The 24,135-nt window shown below is 40.3% G+C and overlaps 1 protein-coding gene across 4 annotated transcripts; it reads left to right on the top strand.

Moving 5' to 3' along the window:
- Positions 1–747: 747 nt before the first annotated feature.
- On the top strand, positions 748–22,324 carry WDR48 (WD repeat domain 48). 4 transcript variants are annotated; one of them, XR_010622693.1, is made up of 20 exons: positions 748–818; positions 4,962–5,102; positions 6,768–6,846; positions 7,041–7,123; positions 7,230–7,359; positions 9,657–9,745; positions 10,209–10,310; positions 10,602–10,826; positions 11,535–11,609; positions 11,903–12,005; positions 12,449–12,546; positions 13,841–13,948; positions 14,279–14,375; positions 14,873–14,968; positions 16,728–16,836; positions 17,482–17,569; positions 18,128–18,204; positions 19,188–19,380; positions 20,330–20,517; positions 22,236–22,324. XR_010622693.1 is itself a non-coding variant. In XM_065744906.1 (19 exons), the coding sequence occupies exons 1-19, from the start codon at positions 771–773 to the stop codon at positions 20,423–20,425; spliced, it is 2,034 nt and encodes a 677-aa protein (XP_065600978.1). In that variant the 5' UTR covers positions 748–770; the 3' UTR covers positions 20,426–21,175. The 4 variants fall into 4 exon arrangements, 3 of the variants coding, with proteins under 3 accessions (XP_065600978.1, XP_065600977.1, XP_065600976.1); XM_065744906.1 differs by lacking the exon at positions 22,236–22,324 and having other exon boundaries at positions 6,771–6,846; positions 20,330–21,175; XM_065744905.1 differs by lacking the exon at positions 22,236–22,324 and having other exon boundaries at positions 16,731–16,836; positions 20,330–21,175.
- Positions 22,325–24,135: the final 1,811 nt, after the last annotated feature.

Raw genomic sequence — 24,135 nt, 5'->3', positions numbered from 1 at the left:
GAATGCTCTATGGAGACCTCATTGCAGCCTTCCAGTACTTAGGCTTACAGGCAGGAGCGGGAGTGACTTTGTACACAGTCTGATAGCCTCAGGACAAGGGAGAATGGCTTGAAACTAAAAGATTTAGGTTAAACGTGAGGAAGACACTCTAGCCAGCGCATGGTGAGGCAGTGGCATAAAGAAACTGTCTCTGGATATGCTCAGAGCAAGTCTGTACGGGGTCCTGGGCATCCTGATCCAGCAGGGGACAACCCTGCCTGTGGCAGCTCCAATGCTCAATCACTTTAAGGTACCTTCCAACCTAAGTCATTCTATGACTTTTGAAGGCAAAAGCCTCCAGCAGCTCAGAGGCACTGCCTGCTGCACAGTGTGAGCTAGAGCACCTCACGCTCGGGGCTGTGCACCAGCGTTCTGTCAGAACCCCAAAGCCAGAGCCCGTCGGATGGGGTCCAACAACCTCAGTCCATAGGGATAAAAACTTGGTTCTCCAGCCACCCCGGAAGGAAACAAACAGGGACCCCACATCCGGAGCTTCTAGGATTGATTACAAGACGCGACACAGGCCGTGAAATGGCGCACAGCCGCAACAGAGCGGGATCGCTGACCCCGCCCCCTACGTTGGCCCCGCCCCTTTACCGGTTGCTTAGCAACGCCTCATCAACGCCGGCCCAGCGCCTCCCCCTCCATGGGGGGTTTGGGCAGAGAAGGGGGCGGGACTTCCGGAACGGCTCCTCCACCACGGAAGTGACATCCCAGTGTCAACATGCAAGATGGCGGCGCATCACCGGCAGAACACGGCGGGGCGGCGGAAAGTGCAGGTGAGTGCGCGGCCGGACTCGGCTCTGGGGAGCAGCAGGGCCTCGGGGCTGCGTGGGCCGCCCTCAGGAGGATGGCGGGGGATGACGGGGCCCCGGAGGGGGGCGATGGTTGCTGGTGGGTGGGGGTCTCCGCGGTGCTCTGTGGGGGAGGGAGCATCGGTTCCGCGGCCTGGCTGAGGGGGGTAGAAGGAGGGCGGCTTCTGTATTAAAAGATATATACTGATTCAGTTCGAAATAGTGTCAGCATCCTTCGAAACAGAGGTGGGTTCAGTGCCTTAAGGCATCTTTTGTGTTCTGTCACACGGAGGAAATGTGTTATTCTTTTTAGCACGATGGTTTTCATAGTTAACGCAAGCCCTTGGTCTGTGCTGCTTAAAGAATTCCTTTGCCCTTCTGAAAAACCCGCTGGCATTCTCAAAAACACAAAAACCCCGAAATATAGCATCATCATCTGTACCATATGTGAGTTCTTGATGATTGGCCTTCCAAGGAAGGAAATTTTGTAACCATTTATTTGATGATCTGCTGACTCTGTGTTACTTGATGCTTTTTGCTTCTCTGTACCCTGCTATCTGGGCTTCGCCAGTGCACTCTAAGTCTAGATCAACAGAGAATAACTTTGGTTACATTATAAACACGTACAAGGTGTTGAGTACAAAGTAGGTGTTTTATTGCAGTCCTATTATATCACTGACTTGGTTAAATACCGGATTTTGGCCAGGTAATTGAATTCTCAGTGGCTCTTACATCCATCAACTGCTGGTAGAAAGTAAAAACCACGAACAGCTTATTTTGCTTCCCCATGGCTGAGTATTTAAGGTGTTTCTGCATTCTCCCAAATATTTAGTGTGAAGGGAAGGCACTTTTTAGGAACTTGCCTAAATTTTAACCACCTCTCATGTGTTGTAAGGAATCAAGTCTGAACTGTTTTTGTCTCTGATGCACCTGTTTTACTGGTCAGTGGAACCATTCAAAATAGTGTAGATGTTTCTGCATATAATTGTATGTTGCATGAGGGTTTAATCAGGGTAGGTGTTTCAGACCTCAAAATAACTTCCATACGTAAATAAAGGTAAGAAGTGCAATTATTCAAATGTAAGGCACACGTTTGAAATGTGTCAGTGTTCCAGCAGTAAGGTCCCCTTAGCTGAGGAGGGGATGGGAATGCAGGGGTTTGGGAGTAGTAAGCAGCACTGTGTGATGAGAAGCAGTTGGCCGTGTGCTGCAGCTTTCAGACGTGGCACTGTGAAATAATTCAAGATGAAGCCCTTGTTCAGCAGGTGTCTTAAAGCAGCTGCCCTTGAGGGGGGACTTTACTACTGCTCTCCCATACCTGCTGCCTGTCCAGAGTAACTGTGACTCAGTTCTCAAAATCCCTTGACACAACAAGTGATTATTGTTGGGATTTGGACCGGTATCTTGATTATGAAATTTGGCTCAATTTTAAGTATTTATCTTTAAGTCCTTTACAGAGCAAGAAGACTTTGCACCGATTTTGTCATATTTATTCTCTATGACAACTGGAAAGTAGTGAAAGGAAAAACTCCTACATTTACAAATATTTCATCTAATGATTTTATTTTTGAATGCTATAGCTTATTAAGAACACAGTAAATCTTGTTATCTAATTTTTTTAAAGATGTTATGTGTAGTGTTCAATCTACTCATTATCCAGTAAATTGAATCATTGTAAAAGGATAAGATGAACTCCTCAATACTGTTATTCTAGGGCTTGGATCCTCTGAAAATCCAAATATCAATATATTCTGTTTTAGAAACTTAAGGGTTTTTTTTTTTTTTTTAGTACAATCTGCACTGCCAAGATGCTGATGAAACATCTTGTTTTATCTTTTCCTTGGTGGCTACCTGCTTCATTCCCTATTTTTTAACACAGCTGCTGCTTTCTAGGGTTCTTGAAAAATATCTTTTCTTTTTTTCCAGTTGTCCATGATAGCAACCAGCTGTCTGTGAGAATTTCCCACTACTTAAAAGCAGGGAATGAGTGCCTTCATACCTTGTCTGTTTGCTGTTTCTTCCAGTGGAATGTTGGCTTTTTTAATGTCAGATTCTACTCATCCATTAAGAAAATCTTTTTAAATTGTATATTATAATCAGGGGAGCAAAATTTCCATCTGGTTGGTAACAGTTCTTGAAGGAGATGCACCACGAATGCTGTAAGGACTTCACTTGGACTTGTGTACTGAGATGTATTTGTTGATACTGCCTGTGTGTCCAGAGCTCTTAGTAAAGTGACTAGTCCTGATCCATTTAAGATACTGAATCCCATAAATTCTTTATAGTGAGGGCTCATCACTGTAATATTTGTGCAATGCTTATTGAAGTGAAAGGTTGTTATTTGTTACAGGAGTTTATAAATGCTACAGCAGCAGAAACGTAGACAGCCTTGGTCTTTAGTGAAGTATTTCATGTCCCATCTTGCCCTGCCTGGACCATCAAATGGCAATATCACAACAAACTCTGTCAGTCATCATCTTCATGGTATGATGCTGACTTTGTGAATCAGTGCAGTGAACCAAGCAGTAATGTGCTCTCAGTTGCCTCGTTTGAAGTGTCTGCTGGGTGGTGCAGGTCATAGCTTCCTGGTGACCTTCACAGTTCTCTCCAGATGTAATGCTGCCACATCTGGACTGGTAAAAATGTCTGTGCTGTGGCTTAGGGGTGAGTTTAATCACCACAAAACCTGTTGTGTCTGCTATTTTGTATTTGTCTACATCATGTACTTGAATACATCATATTTATTGTATTATTAATATATTTACTAACAGTTGTTATATTTCTATATTGAGTATCACTCCAATCTAAAACCAAATAATAATGCTTCTACCTTTCTCCTCAGAAAAGAATGACATGTGGCTAACCTGCATTCCCTCTCTGTTCACCTTAGTGATCTCTAGGTTTTATTGATTGTGACTGCTGTCCACTAGTCTTAAACAACTGTCAGATATTTTAAATCAAGTTGCTGTTGTATTTATTGCTAGATTTTAAGTTCCTTGTGTGAGAAGCATTCTAGCATCCTTTCAGAAGATTATATCACTTTAAAATTACATATTAATCTGTAATTAATGATTTGAATACAGTCTTGGATGCTTCTGGCACGCAGGTGCCTTTTGATGTTATTTTTAGTTGAGCCCTGAATACTGTTTGTCTTGTTCTAGCTTTTTCATATGTAAATGATTGCTTCAGTCTAAATTATTGTGGTTTGCCAGGGCTGACCACCTGAGGCTTCTTTTGTTTCTGATGAAAAAATAAATGTATCAAGTCCCCTCCAACTCTTAAGATGTTATTAGGTTTGGGAGAGGGAGTTAGAGAGTTCATATTTATGCCATCCTTATTATTTTCCATTCATATTTTGTTTTTTACTTGCACAGTAAAGGCAGTTATAACAGTGGAGAGTGTTGTAAGCCTTGCACTTTGTCCCCTTGAACCTCCATTTGATGTTTCTGAAGTGACTGATACACACTGTATTGTCACATATAGAAGGAACCAAACTGAAAGAAAAGTTTCTCCAATTGGAAGAGGACTAAATATAACAAATAGGATTTCTGCTTCTTACTGTGCTGGAAAGGAGATCGTTTTTTTCTTTTTTAAAGAATAGGAAAAAAAAAAAGGTATGGAAATACTGCCTTTCTCCAAGTGTCATAGTAGTATTAATAGTGATAGCTGGGATAGAGCTTGTACCTGCAGTCTTTCAGTGCTTTGTAATCCTTACTGGCAGTATCCTCTCCCTGCAAGGCTGGGAAACACTGTCATCACAGCTTTAGAAATAGTGAAACCTGCTTAGAAAATGAGATGTGAATGCATTGTGTTGGGATCATCCAGAGTCTCTGTGCAGAGCAGGGAATTGAACTAAGGATTCTCCCAGTCTAAGCCTCATTTGTAAGGATTAAATAATCTGTTGGGCTCCATATGTAGCACTGCTAACATCTTCTTTGTTACTCTTCCCCATTTTCAGGGTGAAAAAATTCGCTGAAGGCAGTGATGGTAACTTTTGAAAATTAAATGCTTTTAAAGCTCTTAGAATTTTCTACCTGAGAACCTCACTAGAATGAAATTAGATGGAAGCGTTTTATGGCCAATTCAATATCTTAATACCATAATCAGGTCTGTGTAAATGTATTCTAGGTCTCCTATGTGATTAGAGATGAGGTGGAGAAGTATAACCGAAATGGGGTAAATGCACTTCAGCTGGACCCAACATTAAATAGACTCTTCACAGCAGGCCGGGACTCTATTATAAGGATATGGAGTGTCAATCAGCACAAGGTAAGCCAAGAGGATTTCTCAGTCTAAATCTGCTTTGTGTTTTTTCCACAGTTAGTATGCTGCAGGTATACACCAGGCATTGTTTTTTGACAACTGTCAATCATTATGGTAGAAAAATGCTTTTGATAATTCATGTTGTTATAAAATGTTGGACTTTACGAGCCCGCATTTGGGCCATTGTCCTGAAGAATTAATCACAGCTGAGATAAATTAAATATAGAATGCTGCAATTTTCAGTGATAAAGAGGTCATTAAAAAGCTTGCTTATATCTTTGTATATTATGTTGGTTACGAATGAACTTTTCGTGAACTTCTTTATATATCCTGGTATTTTGGGAGGATCTCTACTCATTATCTCCTCTTTAATATTATTTTTAGGATTGAGTGATCAAATGCTATTAGCTCCACTTTCTTTCACCATTGCATTTGATCTTCTAGCTAAGGAAGGCTTATTAAAGCATTAGGCTGAACAACTCTGGCTCTTGGACTTTCCTCAAAGGAGTGGTGTTCCAGACCCATAATTGTTTTGGCCTTTTTCATAGAATCATAAAATTGTAGGGGTAGGAAGGGAACTCTAGAGATCATTGAGTCCAACACCCCTGCCAAAGCATTTCCCTAGCTCTGGTTGCACAGGTGGGCATCCAGGTGGGTCTTGAATGTCTCTTGAACATCTTTTTCTGGGCTCTCTCCGGTAGCTTCATGTTTCTCTTTAATTGTAGGGCCCAGAACTGGACACAGTACAGAAAGATCACCTCCTTCTACCTCCTGCTGATACTTAGCATAATGCAGCCCAGGATTGCATTAGCCTTTGCAGCAAAGTCATAGTGCTAGGACATTTTCAACATGGTGTCCAAAGGACCAAGCTGCTTTCCAGTTTGGAGTCACCAGCCTTTTGACTCCCTCTGAATAATTGGTGAGGGTCATGAGTCTGAGCAGATTACTGGAAACCAAGGCTTCCATGTGAAGTATGCAGGAGATAATGCTCCTGTTGGACTCTCTCTTCAGTGGCAAACAATAAGAGAGCAAAGGGGAAGCTGGCAGAATCTGGAGCCCAGGAAGTTCCATACTAACATACAAGGAAGAACTTCACTGTCAGAGGGGTGGAGCACAGGAGCAGTCTGTGCTGAGAGTTTGTGTGGTGTCCTCTGGAGATGCTCAGGACCTCTTTGGATGTTTACCTGCATGCCCTGCTGTAGGGAGCCTGCTTTTGCAGTAGGGTTGGACTCTATGATCTCTTGAGGTCTTTTCCAGCCCCTATGATTCTGTGATTCTGTAAGTTTCATGGCTGAGATCCAGAGAGATCCTCGTATTGTTTTGGTTGTTCTATTCCCTTCGGTAGCAGAACAAGCCTAATACTATAAATGCAGAAATAACTTCAGCTTGGCAGGCACTGACAGTTTGGTTGGTTTTCTGTGGCACAAAACTAAACATTTTGAGGTGAAATTCATTGTGGAGTGGGACAGAGTTTCAAATATATAGGAGCTTCCCTGCAAACTACTTTGTTAAATTGAATTAAAAAAAAACCTGGAGTGGTGACTTCAAGCAGCATCATGTTAGTCAACTTCTGACCTGTTCAAAGATTGCAAGTGTCACAGCAGGATCTGATGGTTGCATTTTCCTTTCCATTCACAATGGGATTTTCAACTTTTTTTTTTTAATTTCCAGCAGGACCCTTATATTGCATCTATGGAACATCACACGGATTGGGTAAATGATATTGTACTGTGCTGCAATGGTAAAACATGTGAGTACTAAAACGTATCTCTCATTTATTTCTATGGTGCGTGTTTGTTAAATCACTAAGCACATTTATTTGAGTCATACATACACGTTTTGTTTTCATTTAATGATTTGTTCATAAGCTTAAAGAACAGTTCAGACGTGTTCTGAAGTAATATACAAGCCATTAAAGTTTACTCTTTGTCCTTTCCGATTTAGTGATATCTGCTTCTTCAGATACTACTGTTAAGGTGTGGAATGCACATAAAGGATTTTGCATGTCAACACTAAGGACACATAAGGTGAAAAAACATTATTTGTAACCACTATACATTATAATTGACAATCTTTTAAATATTGTGATGTAAGCTTCAAATTGTTGAGTCATGTTGTTATACTTTTTTATAGGATTATGTGAAAGCCTTAGCATATGCAAAAGATAAAGAACTTGTGGCATCTGCAGGGCTGGACAGACAGATATTCCTCTGGGATGTAAATACTCTAACAGCACTGACTGCCTCAAATAACACTGTCACAAGTAGGTACCTGGGGACGGGAGTCAAATGCAGCATGTTTTACTGACAAGTGTAATCTGTGAGATTGTTTTAAGACTATAGATACTAATTTCTGTGTGCAGATTAAAAAACGTGTGAGAATCCATATGTTTTTGAAGGTATATACTTGGTCGTTGTGTTATATAATAGTTGACAAAGTTGAACAGCCAACAGTCATGGTGTTCAGAATTAAAGCTAGGTCTACTTGGATGTTTTCTCCTGAAATGTAGTGAGCTGTTCGTCAGAAGTTCATAGAGCTTTAGCTTAAGAAGCCTTTTGCTCCTCAGCTAATACAGAAAATGCACTGAGAAACATCCTGAGGGAAAATGTCTGGAATTTATTTTCTGTGTTTATTTAGATGCTGCAACAAACGCAGTACAGCCCCTAGAGCAGAATTTGGTACATTCACTAAATATATCTGTTGGGAGAATCAAGTTACTAGATGAATTTAGGTACAAATTTCTGCCATTGTGGGTGGTGTTGAAGTAATGGTAAGCACTAATTATGTGCAGGGGTAGGGTACTGGAGAGATCTAACTAGTTCAGTGTTAGAAGGCAAGGGGAGGCTGTCATGAGGTTCTACATCAGGTTCAACCCTTGATTTTTATCGTCTTTTAAGGAGTGCTCTGCATTTTTTCCTTTGTCCCTTTAAGGACATTACAGTGAATTGAGATTCATTATTTTTCACCTAGGGAGCAATCCCAACCCTACTTTGATACAGTAGTCAGAATAGTCCTGGTCAAGTTTGGCATCTCCCTTTCCAGAAGAGAAACTTCAAGTTCAGTAATATTTAATGGCTTGAATGGGTAACACAAATCTTCAGTGGCTCTCACAGGGTCTGTTCTGTGGGAGGAAGTCTGGTTTGATCACAGCGTGCTTTGCTGCATGGTGTTACATGGTGTTACCTACATGGTGTTTCAGAAGTATACTGTTCAAAGTGAGAGGTCTCCTTCATTTTATACAGAGTGTTTGATCCGTGTATGGGATTTTAAATTCAGGTGTAGCCCTGCACTGACATGTTTGTGTAGCCTTCAGCAGAGAGATGGCTTCTAGTGAGCTATTTTGGACCCCAAAGTGAGTGGGATGACATGATTGCATACAGCTAAATGGTTTTATGTATTTTCCCTGGAAGTTTGCTATCACTAAGTCTTTTATCACCGAATGTTACTGGTAACTTTGAGACGTGCTGTGTTTTGGTTGAACAGGGGATTTTTGAGGGAAGAATTGGCTTGTTCCTAAGAAGACTTGGTTTTGTGGGGGGGAAATGAGTTTCTTCAACACTGCTGTAGTGATGCAGAACCGAAATGATTCATTCTGAGCACAAAATGAGAAGGAAGTAGAGGCGTTGCCTCCAAGATGACAGAAATAAATTTGCATTTCTGGTGCTAGAGCAGTAATGCTTGATAGGGGAGAGGGAAGAGAAGCAGGTGAAGTTGTTCTTTGTAAGCGCAGCGCTCCCAGCTAAAAACGCTCCTAGTGGGAAGAACATGTGTCATAAATGAACTGGTTTTCCACAGACCTTTCAAACAGCACTGATTTCCTCAGAGTGCAAGTGAAGGCTGTGGTTTAACTTCCTGTCTGATTACAGGAAAGCAAGCTACACAAGCCAACATTAAAAGGAATCCTGTTGTTAAAGGGTATCTCTCAGTCAGTTGTAGCTATAATTCAAATTAGATGGAGAGTTTTGCTTCTGAGTGGCTCTGTCTTCTAGAAGAGAGAGGAGTTGAGCATTGCTTTTGTTCCAGTATGAATTTTGTTCCTAAGCACTTAGGATTCTCTCCTCTCCTCTGTTCCTGATATCCTCCTCCCTGTGTTAGCCCCATAGAGGCAGTTTTAAAGCCTTTTATAAGTTATAAGTTCGTTGGACAGTGTGCTAAACTGAATGGTATTTATTACTGCTTTTTCGGTTCAAGTAGAATTCCATTATTGCTTGGCTTGGAAAAATCTCAGCACTTAAATCCAAACACCAATTAGGAGATCACTTAAAGTACCATTCCCTAAGTAGTAGAGAACCACAAGATTACCTCGCATTGGATCATTGTGGACACCAGGACCGTAGTGACCTTAAACATGAAGTTCTATACAATGCTAGATCTCTACTCAGTGTAGCCATGTGCTGTCTACGCTCTTGCCCTTCTTTTGTAGCAGAGCCCCATACGTGGAGTAGGATGGCACTATTATAGATCAAAACCTGCATTTGGGTCTGCAAAACATAGTGCTTTTTAGTGAATAAGTAACTATGATTTCAGCATTAAAATTGAAAATTTTTTGCTTTGAAACAGCTTCTTCCCTGAGTGGGAACAAAGATTCCATCTATAGCCTTGCAATGAATCAAATGGGAACAGTTATTGTATCAGGGTCCACTGAGAAGGTAAGCAAAACTCCAGGAAGGCTCATTCTGCTTCTGTTCAACTTTTAATGTAAGGAAAAGAGAGAATTTTACCCATGTTCAATTTCATGTCTATAGCAGCCTTTGTGTTATAGTTAGTGAAAGTAGTGCCTTTTTTTTTTTTTTTTGAGTGGAAGTTGAAGTTTCAATCATCTATAGGTTATGTATTAAAACTGTAGCTTGTGTAAACCTCTGTGTATCAGAGATCACTTAATTCCACTGTAAGACTCTGATTTTGGGGGGCATATTACTCAGCTGATCATACAAACTGAGGCATGTGCCACAGGTGAGGAGGAAATGGTACAGCAACTTACAAGGTCCCCTTGGGGTGGTCATAAAGTGAGCTAGTGAAGCTTTGTGTTTGAAAGAAAGGCTTAATTTTCTGTAGAGAAAATGATTAGATGGAAATAATGTTAATGCCCTTATCCTGTGTCTGTTTTTGTAGGTTCTCAGGGTGTGGGATCCAAGAACTTGTGCAAAACTAATGAAACTCAAAGGGCACACAGACAATGTAAAAGCTTTGCTGTTGAACAGAGATGGTACCCAGGTATGTGCTTCTGGCAAGGTATTTCACAAACACGGAAGTGTCATTAGCCTTTTCAACACGACTGCTTTGTGTTGTTGATACAAAAGATACACCAACAGGAATTTTTAAGGTGCTGAATGATTGAGGGGGAGGCTGACAGGGAATGGGGTTCACGTATGGGAAAGCGATGGATAGAAAATGTCTGGAAGTAGTGACAAGAGTTGTTAACTGCCAGTTCTCATTTACCATCATCTTAGTGGAAAAACAAGAGTTCTGAGAGCTTTGTATGAAATTACAATGATTGTTGCTCAGTGTCTTTCAGGCAGTTCTGATGGGACTATTCGTCTGTGGTCCCTTGGGCAGCAGAGATGTATAGCAACATATCGAGTCCATGATGAAGGTGTTTGGGCTCTGCAGGTCAATGAAGCATTCACTCATGTTTATTCAGGAGGAAGAGACAGGAAGATTTATTGCACAGATTTACGGAATCCTGATATCCGTGTGCTTATCTGTGAAGAAAAGGCACCAGTTCTTAAGGTAATGGGTTTTGCTTTGTGAAATCACTGAATGGTTTTTGTGGGAAGGATCTCTGGAGATTATCTTGTCCAACCCCATGCTTGAGTAGGGCCACATATAGATCCTGTTTTCCAAGACCAGTTCAAGATAGCATTTGAAATCTCCAAAGCAGGAGACTTCTCAATGCTTGTTCCAGTGCTTGGTCTTTAAATGCCTTTAAATCTCTGAAGAATGTCTCTGAATGTCTTCAATGTGAGAATTGACTTTTACTGGGCTCTAGTTTGGTTTTTAGGAAGTAAATCAGCGTTGCCAAGGCTTTAGATAAAAATTAATTGCTTGTTAAACATATGCACAGGGCTGTATTAGTAATGTTTGGCATAATCATTGGAACCAGCAGTGAGGTTTCTGAGCACTGAAACAGTGTGATCTTAACTGGAGAAAAATATGTGCGTGAGTGTGCATGAGGAGACTGCTTTTGAAGAGTGTGCTGACTGAACATTTTGTGTTGTCTGTAACTCCTGATGACATGGCATTGGAACGTGGAGGTGTAAAAGGAGTGTGATTGAAATGGAAACCAGTGTATAAGCCAGATCAATGTGTGTGTGTACTGCTTGCACACTCGAGCCAACTGAGTGTGTTTGTGACAAAGGCCAGTGTGTAAGCTATGTGCAAACACAAAGCAAAGTTAAATTGAGCGTGGCTGAAAGTATCTATGATTTCATTATTTAGATGGAACTTGATAGATCAGCTGATCCTCCTCCAGCTATTTGGGTTGCAACTACTAAATCCTCTGTGAATAAATGGGTAAGTGATGCATATTTCATGCTATGTGGATTCAAGTATGTAGTCATAGAATTTGCAGTCTTGCTTTAGGATCTGCTGGAGTGTTACATGCAATTAGACTGAGTTGTGATGATCTATAACATTTAAGTCATGAAATGCTAATGCTTATGTTGACCAAAATACATAAATCTTTGAATTACTTCTTTCCTGTCTATTTGTCTTTTTAATGAGTATCCAGAGATGAATGGTTAACATCTGAATAGCAGCATGAACTGGCATGATTTAATGTGTCCTTATTTTGTTTGCTTCTTTAGACTTTGAAGGGAATTCATAACTTTAGAGCATCTGGGGACTACGATAATGATTGTACCAATCCTATACCACCCCTGTGTACACAGCCTGACCAAGTTATTAAAGGTAAACAGCTTTCCTGAGTGCTTATAAAATGTTTCATTAGTAGAAATGGTAGATCTCTAAGACCAGCTCACATTCTTAGCTACCTGACACTTTGATTTTTGAGTCCTTGGCTCTCTTTAATGACTGTTCTGTAACAGCTCTGCAGCAAATGTAACCATCAGTGCTGTCACCACTGATCTTGTCAGAAATCCAAAATACAGCATTGTATGAGAATCTACAAGGAAAATTAACTAACCTGGGCAAAACCACAACAAATAAACAACGACACCACGAGCATCATTTATGTAGTGTTTGTTACAGTTGAATGGCATTTAAATATTGGTGATACTTGCAAGTAATAGGAAAACCAAAGAACAAGGTGTGTTGTGTTATGTGGTTTAATTTAGCGTAAAGCTGAACAAAAAAGATCACTGCACTGACCTTAATTCTTGTCTGTTTGGCAGGGGGTGCTAGTATCATTCAGTGCCACATTCTTAATGATAAGAGACACATATTAACCAAAGACACAAATAATAATGTGGCATACTGGGATGTCTTAAAAGTAAGTACGTAAGTTTGGATTAAACATTTACTGTTGGATTAATAATTATTTTGTGGGGCTTAAGTTTTGTTTGTTGTTGGTTTTTTTTTTTTTGTACTGGTGTTTATTCTGAAGTTGTTCTTCTGTCCTATGACATAATGCAAAGATCACTTTTTTGGAAGAGAATGTTACTGAGCTTTTCTGCATCTTAAGAGCTTCTTTGCCTGATGTTAGGCTGGATAATAATGTCTTCATTCACTTTACATTCAAACCTTGAATTCTTACCTGGAAGTAGGCACCTCACTGAGTAACGTTTGCTTTGATTGGGTTTTCCTTGGAGGAGAGCTCATGGTAGCTCATGGAGGAGAGCCTTGGGGGTATCTGTCCAGTGATGTCTGCAATAGTAAAAGAAGGCTTAGTCTGTAAGAAGGAAGCCTGTGCTTCAGGTGCTAAGCTTGCTATAAATCCACAGATGCCAAGAGAGTATGCTAAGTTTGGAATATTCTAGGAACATGAACTCATCACTTCCCCTGTTGTCAAGGTTGCAGGCAGGGATGCGAGTTGAGATGGAAAGCAAGCAGAAGGAGGCACAGCTCTTCCCTAGTGCTGCTCCCTCCTGTGAAAGATGTGCTGGCTGTCCCTGGTTATCTTTATCTTGCTTTACCCAGTGACTGGTCAGAGGAGAAGAAATATAGTGCAGTGAGATCACGTGCAGTTTCTTTTCTTGCAAAATTCTGTGTGCTCCAAACAAGATTCTTTAATAAAGCACACTCAGCTGTCTTACTGAGCTGCTGACTGAAATGAAAAAGAGAATGAGAACGGAGAACATAGATTTGCACTAAACATGTTTCAGAAGACTTGTAGAAAAGTGAATGTTTTCTTTTGGTTTACAGTTTGTATGTATTTGAGAACAATATTGGGACCAAAGTCAGGTGCTAATGTCAGTTTGGTGCCTTCATTCAGTTATTTTCAGCTTTTATTATTAGGGTTTTCAGCAACTTTTCTTAGATGCATCTGCATACATACATACTCACTTTAGATATGGGTTACTCACCAAGTTAGAGTGTTGTCTTGTGCTTAGGATTCACTTTTTCTTTTCCTTCTCTGCTAGGCTCGATGCTCTTACCTCAGAAAAATGTATTTTTCACTTTATGGAGAAAAACTTGCAGCTTTAACTTGTGTATATCTGTACTAAATTAGTTGTGGAGTACTGATGATCATTTGAATGTGTATGAAAATCAAGTAAAAGTTTTTAAGGGTTGCTGTGACTCAGTATGCAGAATTGAAAGACTTCTGTGTTCCTCTTGGTGTACAGGCGTGTAAAGTTGAAGACCTTGGGAAAGTAGACTTTGAAGAGGAAATTAAGAAGAGATTTAAAATGGTGTATGTGCCAAACTGGTTCTCAGTTGACTTGAAAACTGGGGTGAGCAACAAAACTGGAATCCCTTCTTCTGGTGTCCTGCTTAATTATATCTTGTATATTATTTCTTCACAATTAGAGTGTGTTCTGAGTTTTGAAGAACTTGTCGTTTCTCTGATGAGTTTGATTTATTTTGAAGTAAATCAGTAAATTATACCTCTGTTCTTAATATTAATCTTTATGACTTCTACACTGTTGTGTCAGTTTAAATCCACAATACAGTTAGGAATTAATTCTTGCTCAATATTCCCAGCTATCCCTTCAGTAAATTTGTAGACTTCTTTCATATGTAACGCAACTGTTGCATTCTTCTTCATGGTCTTTCCCCAACAGATGCTGACAATCACTCTGGATGAAAGTGACTGCTTTGCAGCCTGGGTTTCAGCAAAAGATGCTGGATTTAGCAGCCCAGATGGTTCAGATCCAAAATGTACGTGTTTTTTTTACTAATATTGGACTTCTGCTGAAACATAAAAGCAGAACAAATTCCAGTATTTACACTGCAAAATATTTGTTGGATAGATGAGTTGTTGGTTGGGTTTAGAGAGATTTTCTTGAGGCTATATTTTGTAAAGAATTCTCCAAATAAAATATATTGTTGTGGAATATCTAAGTAGCTTAGTTTTTAACGTGGTTTTAGGCATCCAGGAAACAAAAGGGAAAAAGTAATATTCCTAAAAGCAGAGAATGTTGAAGCAAGTGAATGAACCCAGGGTGGTGATTCTGAGGCATCAGTCTTTCTGAAAAATCAGCTTGTTCTAAAAGGCTGTAGCGTGCAGTTTTGAGTTTGTGATGAGCAGATGTCTGTGCCCATAAATAGTTTGCCTTGGGGGTACTTCAGGGAAGATCTTCATCTGTGGATCTAATGTTGGATGTTATAATGCCAGTGTTTGTCACATAACCGAAGCTCTTACTGTGTCTTGACAGTGAACCTTGGGGGGCTTCTGTTACAAGCACTTCTGGAGTACTGGCCTAGAACACACATCAATCCAATGGATGAAGAGGAAAATGAAATAAATCATGGTTGGTGTTTTAATATTTTCCTTCTTTGGGATTTGTTCTTAAGTTTGTATGTTTTTCCTTTCTGTAGCAGTTACAGCTTCAGTTGCTGCCTTACAGTTCTTTATGTATCATGGCTTCTAATGCCATTTACTGCTTTTAAAATTGTTTTGCGTTGAAAGTTGCTGAACAGCTTTTTTTCTTCCTAAAATGACAACAAAAACCATTAAGAATTCTAATCTGAAGAAGGAAAGAAAAAGTGAATGCATAGTTCTGAAGTTACAGAAACGTAATGCCTTGGTGGAAAAGCAATTACTAGCAAAAGTAAGGCTCAGTTTGGAAAAGAAATGATCCAGATATTGACAGCAAAAGGCAGTAATTCAGTTATTCAGTATTACTCAGTACTCTTGATGTAGTTCCAACTTACTCTCTGGCATCGTGAACCTTATAAAATAAATAATTATTTGGGAGAAAATGTATGCAATGAATATTGAAATCATGGCAAGTCTATGCAAAGCTATCTTAGAATGGTAAAGCAGAATGAGAGGGACTGTGCAACTCTCTAACTTTTTGAATTATTTTGAAACGCATTAAAGCCAGACAAGAGCTGACTAAAAAGTCTTGTCTTTGAATGGCAATGAAGAAATTACTTTCTGCAGATACTGCTGCACTGAACAGTTTTCTAAATAGCACTCTCTTGCCACGTTGTGACAAAGGTTATGCCAAGGGTCACCAATTTCACTCAGAAGTGATCTCCAAGTGATGTTACAGCACTTGGCAGACTTCTGTGGATAAAGTTGCTGATTATCATACTTCTGCATATTGACAGTCCACAGCTTCAGAGTCAGGCAGTGTAGAAGTGTAATTCTCACACTTTTGTGGTGTTGAGATACCTATGCTGCACTGCTTATTTCTGAGTTGTCATGGATTAGTGAGAACATTCACTACAGAGTCAGTCTTCATTTTTCTTCTCAAAAGTAGCAAATCAAGGAAGGAGAGCTTTATCTGTTATTGTTACTATCAGTTGTTAACAGAACTGTCACGAGGAAATCTTTCAGATTATAGGACTTCTCCCCTGCTCTGACTTTACCATTATATTCATTTTTTCTCAAATATACAGTAGACTTTCTTTCTTGGACTCTTTGCTTAATGTGATTTTCTTTTATTTTTTACTTTCACTGCATGTGCTGCTTTAAGGAAGCTGAGGATTTATTACTCTCATAAGCCTATGCCATTTAATTTCTTTTATGTTGCTGGAATTCAACATAATGTTCATCATTAGATGCTACAACATATTCAAGTTGTTTTCTCAACTGAAAGACAGGAATTAAATACTTCTGATTTGAGATACCAGCTTGCAATTTTTTGAAGAAAGTGTTTTTTGTCATCTTTAATGCTGATTATTTTTGCATGGATATAGAATCATCTTTTCAAGTATTTGAAGACCAGACTGTCCAAAAATAAATGAATATAGAATGCAGTAACTTCAAGGAAGTGAGCGTTGGAGCTTTACTAGTACTGTATTTTGACATTTGGCAAATCCATGTCAGAAAACAAAGCTAATGTCTTTCAGAGTTCTGAAAGCACAGGGGAGGATCTCTTCACTCACTGGTGTTCCTTCTGTTTACTGTTTGTTGGAAATGGAGATGTTCTTGCTCTTAGTTTATGATTTTCTTTCACTTACTAAATTGACAGACAGTAGATGGAGAAGATATTTCTTGGTCTATGTACAGCCAGTTTTAAGGTGTAGAACAGTCTTACTGGTGTATTTTCTTTTCCCTAGCAGTGAATGGTGAGCAGGAGAACAGAGTCCAGAAAGGAAATGGGTATTTTCAAGTACCACCACATACACCAGTTATATTTGGTGAGGCTGGAGGACGCACTTTGTTCAGGTATAGAAACTTGAAAGTATACACTAAGTGATGTTATCCACATGCAATTACTTGCATCTCTTCACTACTGTGCATTTAAGATGTGCCCCTGGCAGACAAAATAAGCAGCAGTTAACAATACTTCTTGTGTTGTTCAAACTCTCATCCTTGATGGACACCAACAAGATGTGGGGTCAAGTGTTAGGAGCTGTAAAATAGCTTTTAGTCCCACATTACAGCTTTGAGACATTTTTGGTGCCCTCTTCCTGCAAACAGGTAAACTGAACTTTGTTTTAGAAGGAAACTACAATATTTCAGATTCTTGTAGGACTATGATGGATCCCTTCCATTTATCTTTGATCACTGATGATTTGGACAGAGCAGATCCTCCCAGTGGAGAGTTAATACTTATTAACACAGCGAATTTTGAAGTTGGGAGGTGGTCCTTTTTGCTTTACTGTTTTTCTTTCACAAGTTGTGTAGGTTCCAAAACCACGTAACTTTCATTACGAGAATGGATCAGTAAAATGGGGTTATATTTTTCAGCTTTGAAAGCTGACTTTTTTTTACCAGCATCAGTGTGTATCCACCTTGGTTGAAGCTTAATGTCGTGGTCATTCTGTACTGTACGTTTCCATGTGTAAAGCTGGCTGCTCTGTGTTGTAGGTTATTGTGTCGGGATTCAGGTGGTGAAACAGAGTCCATGCTTCTGAATGAAACCGTGCCACAGTGGGTGATTGACATCACCGTGGATGTAAGTTTCCCACCTATGGAGGTTTTATTTGTTGGAGGTCAACTGCAAAATCTTTACCTGAGCTCAGTTTAAATGACATGTTCAATTCTCCTCTGTCCTTCACACACTGTATTTTAAATTCAGCGCTCTCAAGGTCTGTACTCAAGACCTTTGAATAAGCATTATTTTTTTTTTTAAGTCTCCAGTTAAGGTTTTCTGTGCATGTCCTTCTGATTGAAGGCTTAGAAATGGAGCTCAAAGCACGATGGAGTGGGAATCCTTTTCGGGTGTAGAGCTCGGGTATAGCAAGCAGCCTTTACACTGCTGATGTCGTTTCATATTATCTGTCTTCTTTGTGGTGAGGAATTATTTTCAAGTTGTAGATATACTGTATCACAGAAACTGGAGCATGTCAGGAGTGTGAGCAATTTGGAAGCTGTCTATGGTAGTTTACTCATTAAGAGCCTCTTGGTTATTGATAATTAGGAACTGACCATACTTGGCTTGCCAGATGGTGGAGATGGGAGCTGGTAATAGTTCTTCCTAAATTTAACATTTATCAAATTTATTTCCTTCCAGAAAAATATGCCCAAATTCAATAAGATTCCCTTCTACCTCCAACCTCATTCGTCTTCAGGGGCAAAAACTCTGAAAAAGTAAGTAATAATGCAAATTCAAGTCATGGCACTGTGAAAAGGGAATTGTAAGCTTAAAAAACATTTTGCTGGAGAAAATCTTACTGTGCTCGATGAACTTGTGGCACATGGCTTCCAGTCATTTAAGCAGCAATGCTCTGAAGTGTTCCATTGTGTCAGAATCTTTGGAAGAAAAGGAAGTTTCTTTCAACTGACAGTTTTAAGTTTATGCTAAGAAATGTGAAAAGCAAGCACTGAAATTTGATTTGGTGTCACTGTGTTTGTAGTGTTCCCTCAGAACGCAGAGGAACTTACAGATTGTTTTGGTGTCCAGAACCACAGTTTTGTGCTCATTTCATCTTTCTAACGGTGATGAATAGTAGGTTTTAAAAGGAAAAGGCACAAAATGTGACAGGGAACACAAGGTGGTCTGCCCATCACGAGTGAACTGCGTAGGTTAGAAATCAGTGCGGGCTCTCAACGTCTGGTCTGTGAGGTGGGCAATACACCTTCTGTTTGCAGTAATTCCGAGTGTGTTTCATAAGTGTCTAGTTCTTCTTGCTGGATTCTTTTCATCACAGACTATTTGTGAAAGAGAGCTCCATAGATTTTGTGTACTTCACGGAGAAACTGCTTATTTGATTTTCATTCCCTTCTGTTTTGTAGGAGGGAAAACAGCATATTCTCTTCTCCCTCTTTGTCCATATCCTCTTTGTCCTTCTCTTAATAATTCCTTTCCTTTGGAAGGAATAAGGTTTGATTTTAATCTGATGAGGTTTGGTCTCAGATACCTCTGGTTTTCTGAGACCCCCTGTGCCACTCATTGGATTGGTAGCTGCTCTGTCATGTTGTTTTGTTGGGATGATCCTGGTTAGCTCTCCGTATTATGATAGGTGCAAAATTGAATCGTGCATTTGCACAGTTTGCTGTAGATAGGGTTCCATGAAAACAAGGAACAGTTTCCTCAAGCTTTTTCTTGCCAATCTTTCTTTACTATATTATAGAGACCGGCTGTCAGCGAGCGACATGCTTCAGGTGCGAAAGGTCATGGAGCACGTGTATGAGAAAATCATAAACTTGGATAATGAGTCTCAGACGACTAGCTCCTCCAATAATGAGAAAGCAGGAGAACAAGAAAAAGAGGAGGACATCGCTGTGCTCGCAGAGGAGAAAATTGAACTTCTTTGCCAGGACCAGGTAAGTCACTCAGGAATTTTAGCTCATGAATAAAACCAACTTCTAGCAGTCAAGCAGTTATGAATTTCTGAGTACTGAGATGGAAATATCATCTTATCCTGTTAACTGACACAAGTTCTGACAGCTGGGCCAGAGAATTCATAAAGTATGCCTATTTCATTCAGTTCTGACCACCAGCATTTATAGCATTATGCAGTAGTTTCACACTGACAGGAAGCTGAGCTCTCCCACATTGTTCTTACTCATCATCCCCAAAGGAAGAAGAGAAAATATGATGGAAAATGGATCAAGGGTTGAGATTAGGACATGGAGATCACTCACTAATTACCATCCCAATCTCCCTAATGCTGAGGCTGTTTTGCTTAATGTGATTTATTGCCTACAACAACTCGAGCAGGGAGTAACTAAAAGCAAACTGAAAGCACCTTCCTGCCACCCACCCTCTTCTACCACCACTCCCTGAAGACTGCAGGGAATCAGAATGGGGGCTGTGGTCAGTTTATTTAATGCTCTGTCTCTGCTGCTCCTCCGTGGTCACTGCCCCTGCTCCTTAAGTACAGATGATTTGGTCGTGGTCAACAAATGTACACAGAATGTGGTAAGCATTTAAATGCATAAGCAAAGTTGAACTGAAGAAAAACCGAGCAAGTTTGGCAGAGTTCTTGATACGAGCTTTAAAAATCATTTCCAAATTTGAATAAGGAGTTTGTTCATGACATTTGCTTGCATGAAGGTTAAATATTGAGCAAGTGGTCGTTAATGAAATGATACGTTACATCAGCAGAAACCTGTCTGTAACACAAGAGGTTTACTTGCTAGCTGACAAATCTGAGCCTTTCCACAGTTGATCTTTGATGCCAGCTCACCTGCAGAAGTGTTTTGCCCAACCTGAGTGTAATATCCTTGAATTATCTGACGCTGTGGTGTAAACGGTGTCCTTACCATTCAGGTTTTGGATCCCAACATGGACCTTCGAACTGTAAAGCACTTCATCTGGAAGAGTGGTGGTGATCTGACGCTTCATTATCGCCAGAAATCAACGTGAAGGGGAGTAGTGGACCACGTGGTTACTCATTGACTTGACCACACTGTACTGGTTCCAAGAGTAGTACTATAGAAGCCCACTCAACCCCTAAGGTAGATGAGACTTCTAATTGACTCAGTATGGATGGAAAGTATACATTTAATTGAAGTGACTAATAGATCTGTAATATAGAGGAAAAAAAACCTGTATGATTTAAACTAAAATCTGTCCTAGTCTCAGTCAGTGAGATGAGAGGTCCCTGAGTGGCTGATGCTGTGTGAGGTGTACAGAGAATGGGTGATAATCCAGTGCAGACTTCTGCTTCCTCCTTTTTGCTTGGTTTTTTTTTCCCAGAACATTGTATTGTCACCTGCTCACGCTTGAAATGAAACCACGTCCACCATATTAATTAGTAGCAGTATTCACAACATAATTCAGAACTGCAGAAGCAGTATTTTCATTACATTCCATTCATAAAGTACCTGCAGTGATCTCTCACGGGTCACTAAACCATTTGTTACTAAAGCATTTCTATCACTTACACATTTGGTAAATAGGTATTGCATACTTCAAAGAGCGGGCCTGCTTCATTGCAGATGAAGGATTGGCTTCAGACTTGTTCTAATACTGTGATTGGAGTGCTGCTTTAGAGAGCTACTGATGTGCAAAACAAGAACACTAGATAAATATTGTAGCAGGGTCAGTCCAGTGATGCTGTGCATCACAGTAGAGTGAACATGAATTGCTACAACCTAAAGCATTTTTATTAACCTGGCAGTGTGTGCTTTAAGGACGCCACAGTCTGATTTTTGGTGACTTTGCTCCATAAGTGTGACACTGTTAAAACTTCAGACCATTCTGAACAGAACTCCCAGCGTTTCATGTCGAACTGCAGACAGTTCACAGCAGATTTCATACTCGTGATGTAAAAATACTCATTCTTTTTTCTTCCCAAGTTTTATATGCAGTTGTTCTTTTGTTGTAGATGTATGCGAGTCTTCTTTTCACTGTTATTTCTAAGAAAGAACAAGTCTGTGACCGTCACAGTCTCATAGGAGTCTTTTATAATAAGAGTTTAACTTATTGGGGGGAGGGGGGAAAACAGCGTTTCAGCTTTTGTTGAGAAAATGTGGGACTGTCCCAAGGAAAACCATTTATATCTGGAACAAATTACAAACCCTCGTAAGGAAATGATGTAAAGATGACTTGGCTGAAGCAGAAGCACAAGTGCCTTCAGAGGGCAGTACGTTACATTGAGTTTCTTCAGGAGACACATGCTCTTGCCCTTCCTGTATCTTGTTATCAGGATTTAGGTCGAGGCCTAAAGGAAGTCCCAATAGATTGCTGGGATTGTGTTGGTCAAACAAAAAGTGAAATATTCTTTGTTGCATTTTATTTGAGAAAATCATCCTTGCCTTCTGCACTATTAAGCTAGCTCAATGAACTCAGTGCTTAAATAAAAACCGTGGCTCAGAACTAAGCTAGCATGTCTTACTCATCTTTTGGAAGGGTTGGTTTCAGTTTTTAAAGCCCATTTCTGTGTGTGCTCACTTATAGCACAACTGTGTTAATCTGCACATTTTTAGTAGTATTTGTGAATTAATGGTTAAACACCACTGTAATTTTTATTGATAAATTGTCCTGACTTGTATTTGCTAATAGCAAGGGTCTGTGCTTTGTTTCAGTACTTTTTTTTCTGGTCATCTTGCTGACCCATTGTATACACTGTAAATTCTCCCAATAACTTTGTTTGAAATAACCCAGTGTTGTCATTTTTCTATTTTTTATTTTCCCCCTTTTTCTGCAAACCATCCTAAAACTGCAGTTTCAGGAAAGACTGACAGAGGAGTCTGCAATGCCGGAAGGATAAATGATGTTTCACAGTTGTATAGAATAAAAGGCTTTAGTTAAAATAGTCTGAAATTGCCGTGTGTATTGGATCACTTGTGGGAGTTTGTCACTTGTACCACTGCCACTTCATGGCTGTGCCACGGAGAGCTTTGGGTGCTTGGAAGCTTCATGTAATGGAACAGCTGAGCTGACTGCAGTGTCCTCATCACACCCTTCCAAGATGGTCTTGTGATGTGGGTGAATATAAGGTAGCAGGCATGCAAGCCTTCAAACGCAAACTTGGAGATGCTGTTGAGGTGGAGAAGGTGCAGTTAATGCTGCTTTTGTGGGCAGCATTTAGTTTCATACTGTGTGCCAACAGCTGTGAAGAACATAAAGACTGCCCTGGTAGAAGCAGCTCAGGTGAGTTTTCTGGGTGTAGAAATGCTCTAAGTGGCAAATGGGGAAACACCACTGGGTTTTCTGATGCTGAGTGCCAAAATAGAGTACTCGAAATATTTCCTGTGGGTGCAGTCAGCTGCGATGCTCTGAGAGGGCAGTAATGCAGAGAGCAGTAATGCAGAGAGCAAATGCGTTTCCAGAGCCTGCCAGCACTCATCTCACAGGGAGCATCAGGCAGGAGGGATTTGGCTTTTGCTCATCTCTTTACTTTTCATCTTGTTTCCTGGAACTGCTGCCTGGGAGAGTCCTGAAGGAAAGAGCCCAGCTCTCCCAAAGTTGACTTGAGGCACCATAGGTGGTCAGCATCGCAGGGAAGGCCACTGAGCTGCAGGAGGTTCTTTAATTTCATGCTCCGATGGGAAAGGCTCTGTAGATCAGGTCTCTTGAAGCTGTTATGAGGAAAAAGATTTACTATGCCAAGTGATTTTTCTCCTCAGGTAGGGTAGTGCAGAAACCAGCAGTAGTTGGAGCTGAAAGGAATCATTTTAGGAGAAACGCTTGAAAGATTTAGTGTGAAATTCAGAAACATTGAAAATTAGATGTATATTAAAGGAAAAAAAACCCTCAAAAAATGAAGTCATAGCCTTAAATTCTAACTCATGGGCAGGAGTGGAGGGGAAAAGAAATGTGATTCAGGATTTCTTAGTTCAATTGTTTATATTCTGTGCAAGAGGAGTGACCAGGCTAATTGCCCTGACCTTGAGCCAAGGCAAATTATTGCTTCTCTAAAGCAAAGAGGATGTTTGAATGGTAGTGGCAACGGACAGGAAATAACAGCTTAGTACCATCAATTAAAAGCCATTAGCAACTTGTAGCTGCTCTCACTTAAAAACAGCGAAAGGCAGCGGAGGTGAAAGTTCCTGCTGTAATCCCCAGCACCAGCCCAGATGAAATTCGGAGCCCCTCAGCTATTCCTCGAGCCACCTCCTCCCACTCCCAGGACGCACCGACTGAAGCAGGCTGGACACAGACTGCTGCAAGCGTTCAGCTCTTTATTCCTGCGACGTTTCCAACGCGGCTTTGACACTTCCTGAGCTGATGGTTTGAAAAGGTGCTTAGGGTACTGCATCTCTTGAACGTATTGCTATGAGCTTAAAAACAACGCTGATGGAAGCAGTCCTAAACAAACAGTAAAAATCCACCAACCAGATCACCTGTGTGGCTTCAGTTACCAAACTCAGGAAGTTACCCCTACTGAAATTACTTCATTATTACTATTTTAAATACTTAGTGTTTGGATGTTTACTCTTCTAGCAGTCAATTAAGGCAATAAAAGAAGGAATTTACTTTAGCAGCAGTAAAAAGAAGGTCGGTTGTATGGGAACTGCTGAGTCACGGCCTGAACCACTGAATGAGCACGTGAAGGAAAGAGCCATCAGCCCTGGGAGCACAGGTGAAGGTGGTTCAGAAGGGGTGGAGCCAGGCTGCACTGCTCTCAC

Source organism: Cyrtonyx montezumae, unplaced genomic scaffold (assembly GCF_038088225.1).
Source record: "Cyrtonyx montezumae isolate F1298 unplaced genomic scaffold, pur_monq_1.0 scaffold_32, whole genome shotgun sequence".
In the NCBI taxonomy this organism is placed as follows: Eukaryota; Metazoa; Chordata; class Aves; order Galliformes; family Odontophoridae; genus Cyrtonyx; species Cyrtonyx montezumae.
This window is presented reverse-complemented; position numbering and strand designations above follow the sequence as displayed.